The sequence below is a fragment of the Austrofundulus limnaeus genome, unplaced genomic scaffold (genome assembly GCF_001266775.1).
Source record: "Austrofundulus limnaeus strain Quisiro unplaced genomic scaffold, Austrofundulus_limnaeus-1.0 Scaffold1876, whole genome shotgun sequence".
NCBI classification, from domain to species: domain Eukaryota; kingdom Metazoa; phylum Chordata; class Actinopteri; order Cyprinodontiformes; family Rivulidae; genus Austrofundulus; species Austrofundulus limnaeus.
In genome coordinates this window covers 63,839-67,565 of record NW_013954278.1, presented here as the reverse complement: position 1 = coordinate 67,565, position 3,727 = coordinate 63,839, and the positions used below count along the sequence as shown (strand labels likewise).

The window sequence follows — 3,727 nt, the reverse complement described above, 5'->3', positions numbered from 1 at the left end:
AGGTTGGATTATGTAGTGTTTGGATTAGGTTGGGTTAGGTTGGGTTATGTAGTGTTTGGATTATGTAGTGTTTGGATTAGGTTGGGTTAGGTTGGGTTATGTAGTGTTTGGATTATGTAGTGTTTGGGTTAGGTTGGATTATGTAGTGTTTGGGTTAGTTTGGATTATGTAGTGTTTGGATTATGTAGTGTTTGGATTATGTAGTGTTTGGATTATGTAGTGTTTGGATTATGTAGTGTTTGGGTTAGGTTGGATTATGTAGTGTTTGGGTTAGGTTGGGTTATGTAGTGTTTGGATTATGTAGTGTTTGGGTTAGGTTGGATTATGTAGTGTTTGGGTTAAGTTGGGTTAGGTTAGGTTGGGTTAAGTAGTATTTGGGTTAAGTTGGGTTAAGTTGGGTTTGGTTAAGTAGTATTTGGGTTAAGTTGGGTTAGGTTGTGTTATGTGGTGTTTGGGTTTTGTAGTGTTTGGGTTAGGTTAGGGTTTAGGATGGGTTTGGGACCAGGGAGCTGTGCAGCTGCGTTTTTAGCAGGCATAAAAAAATCCTGATTTACTTTAGTGTTATAAATTGTAAACCTGTATTCTTGGCCCTGCACATTATTTTGTTGGCCACTTCAGCAGCACAGATCTGATTTTATCTGCTGGAGTAGACTTTACAGATTTAGATTTAGAGCAGATTAAATTATTTATTTTTTTAGATATGGACGTTTTCTGTCTTCAGATGTGAGGATCTAACTGAGAAGAAAGTGTCACAAATGTTGTGAACATGTTTTAAGTTGAAACAGGAAGACTGTGAGCCTCTGAGGCTGACTGGAGGAAGATGAGGACTTGTGGAGACATTTTGGTTTAAACTACTTCCTGACTAACGTCCAGCAGCCATGGCCTGGTCCGAGACTGGTTTTAGGAGCAGAGCCTGTGAGAAGTATGGTTCTGGTTAAGGTAGATCCTGAGACTTGTCCTACCTCTGCAGGAGTCCGAGCTCAGCTCCAGGATGTCCTCGGTGCTGCCGGACTTCATCACAGAGTTGATGGTGGACAGTGTGCTGACCAGCTGACTGTTGATGGAGCCAAACTGGGTCTGTGGTTGTCCAAAAGCATCGGCCAGTTCGCTGTAGTTCTCTGCCAGCAGCATCTGCTGCTCCTGCAGCAGCTTCTGGACCCTCTCGATGTAATGGTCCAGTCCAGCGCCACCTTGAGGCTGCAGCGGCGCAGCTGCAGTCTGCGTCTCCCTGTTAGGTTCAAAGTCTGCTGCCTGGGATGGACCACAGGCCATGTTTCTGGTCTTTAAACCAATCAGGAAGTTGTCGTTGATGCTAAGTGGACCCACCCCACACTCTTTGGTTTTAGCTGAAGTGGATTTGCTGAGGAGTGACTCCAAATCTGTTCCCACAGCAACTGAACGAGTCTTTGCAGTTGTGGGCGCATCTTTGACGAGTCCGTCCCCTGCAGCCACAGTCCTGGTCTCTGGTGCTGAAGTGTTGGTTTGTTTATGGCAGAAGATCAGCTCCATGTTGGTGAAAGAGTCCGTCAGCTCGGGGGTCTGAGTGTTGGTGGAACGACTCGTTACTTCTGCTTCGGTACCGGTCTGCTGCGTGGCTGATTCAGGAACAGCCAGAACTCCAGAGTCCACCTTACTGACCAAGACTGGGTCAGTTCCTTGTGAAACCATGACCTTGACTGGACTAACCATCACATCTACAGAACAGTCTCCACAGCCGACGGACCGGGACTCTTTCTTCTGCTGCGTCTCGTCTCTACGGAGGTCCAAACTGTCCACTGTCTCATCCGTGTTGACTCCTGTCTCAGAAACACTCAGCTCCACGCCAACCTGCTGGTGGCACGTCTCCACCCGCCGCCCCACACACTGGTCCTGGACCTCCACCTGCTCCCGCACCAGCCACCGGTGCATCGGGAGGTCCGGTCCCACGGAGACGCTGTGGACGCTGGGCCGACAGGACACTCCCACACTGTTGGTCTGTAGAGCAGGATCTGTGGCAGCGTGCCTGAACTCCACGTGGTCACCCACTCCCTGATGGCGCACCTGGACTCTGGCCTCCACGCAGGCGTGGTACGTGTCCGGCCGGACCATCAAGCCTTTGTCGGCCCTCTTCCTGTTGGACCCCCCGGCTGTGTGCAGCTCCAGCTTCAGCTTGCCCATCTCCATGTGGTGAGTGGTTTCTTTCAGCTGCACTTCCAGGCGGTAGATCTTGTCTTTGAGGGCCTCGATGGTCTGCTGCTGGAGCTCCACCTCTTTCTCAGCGTCGCTGGTCACACCCAGCATGGTCTCAGTCACAACAACTGCTGCGCTGCGGACCTCCGGCCGCTCCGTCACCACCCCCACATCCTTCAGCCTGGGCTCTGTTTGCTTCAGTGGGACACTGTTCATGTTTTCATCGGTTACCACACCAACGGACCTCTGCAGAGCCTGGTTCTGCACCAGGTTTTCAGGATTCTCCTTGGATGTCTTCTCCAGAGCTTGGACCTCAGCAGCCAGACGTCTGAACTCGTCCAGCCGCTGAGAGCTCTGCTCCTGGACTTCAGGCTCAACAATCCTCAGCTCAGCTTCCTTCTGGATGGAGCTGGGGTTGTCCATGTGGTCGGCGCTGCCCACGCTGTAGGAGCGTTTCCTGAAGCCCGGATTCTTGGACTGAGCAGCCAGCTGTCGTTTCTCCTCCTGGAGAACAGCAATCTTCACCTGAAGGATAGGGATGGATTTCACCTGCTCCTCCAGCTCCTTCAGCCTCTTCAGAGCCACCACCATCTGCTCTCGGATCTGCTGCAGCTGCAGCGGGCTGACGTTCGTCACCGGGGTGGCCACGCCGGAGCTCATGGGGCTGTGGCGGATGGAGCAGCCCACCGAGGCAGGGTAATAATGGTTGAACTCTCCGTTCGACAGGTTGTTGACTGGCAGTTGCTGGCTCGGGCCGACAGAACCAGAGTACGATGACAGAGAGCTGCTGGAGCCCATCCCACCAAAGCTGCCAAGGCGGCGGCGGGGCATCAGCGGCTCGCTGTGCGGCTGCATGAGGAGTCGCTCCTGTTCCAGACGGCGCCGAGTCTCCATCAGGGTCTTCTCCACCTGGGGGTTGTGGCTGGAAGCAAACCTGGGCGAAGGAGGTGGGAGATGCAGCTTCTGGTCAGACACACTGGGGTAGGACTGATGGGGTGCTGGTTCACAGGTCCTCCTGGACAGGGTGGGGGTCAGGAGAGGAGCCTCTGGAGGTCTGGAGGTGAAGAAAACCGGGGACTGTTTGCCGTCGCTGTTGGATGAGGACAGGGAGTCTGTGGAGGTCCATTCAGGCCGATGGCCCACCTCACCGATACTGCCTCGGGGTTTGGCCACTTTGGGTTTCCTTTGGATACTCAGCTTCTTCACGGCGTTTCCTCTCTCAATGTCATCGACATATTTCAGGAAGTCCAGGTCCAACTGAAAACCATAAGGAGTTTCAACGTAGTACGAGTCCTTCTCTCCAGCGTTCAAGCATGTTTGGGCTTGTGCTGAAAGAAAAAAAAACATCTTGAAGAAAAATGTATTTCAGTATTTCTGCTAATGCTAATGAGCTATCAACATTTCTGCTAATGCTAATGAGCCAAAAGAATCAACATTTCTGCTAATGCTAATGAGCTAAAAGTATCAACATTTCTGCTAATGCTACTGAGCTAAAGAAATCAACATTTCTGCTAATGCTACTGAGCTAAAGAAATCAACATTTCTGCTAATGCTACTG

General features: G+C 51.6%; 1 protein-coding gene and 1 long non-coding RNA gene across 2 annotated transcripts in view; one reads left to right on the top strand and one right to left on the bottom strand.

Moving 5' to 3' along the window:
- The first annotated feature begins 23 nt into the window (after positions 1–23).
- Positions 24–3,727, top strand: part of LOC106536561 (uncharacterized) — a 5,864-nt gene continuing 2,160 nt past the window's right edge. The window contains exon 1 of the long non-coding RNA XR_001312559.1: positions 24–274. This is a non-coding gene — a long non-coding RNA (uncharacterized LOC106536561). The remainder of the gene's footprint in view (positions 275–3,727) is intronic.
- Positions 963–3,727, bottom strand: part of kank1a (KN motif and ankyrin repeat domains 1a) — a gene marked incomplete at its 3' end in the record, with an annotated part of 9,648 nt that continues 6,883 nt past the window's right edge. The window contains 1 exon segment of the mRNA XM_014033865.1: positions 963–3,497. Within this exon segment, the coding sequence (XP_013889319.1) occupies positions 963–3,497 (2,535 nt within the window).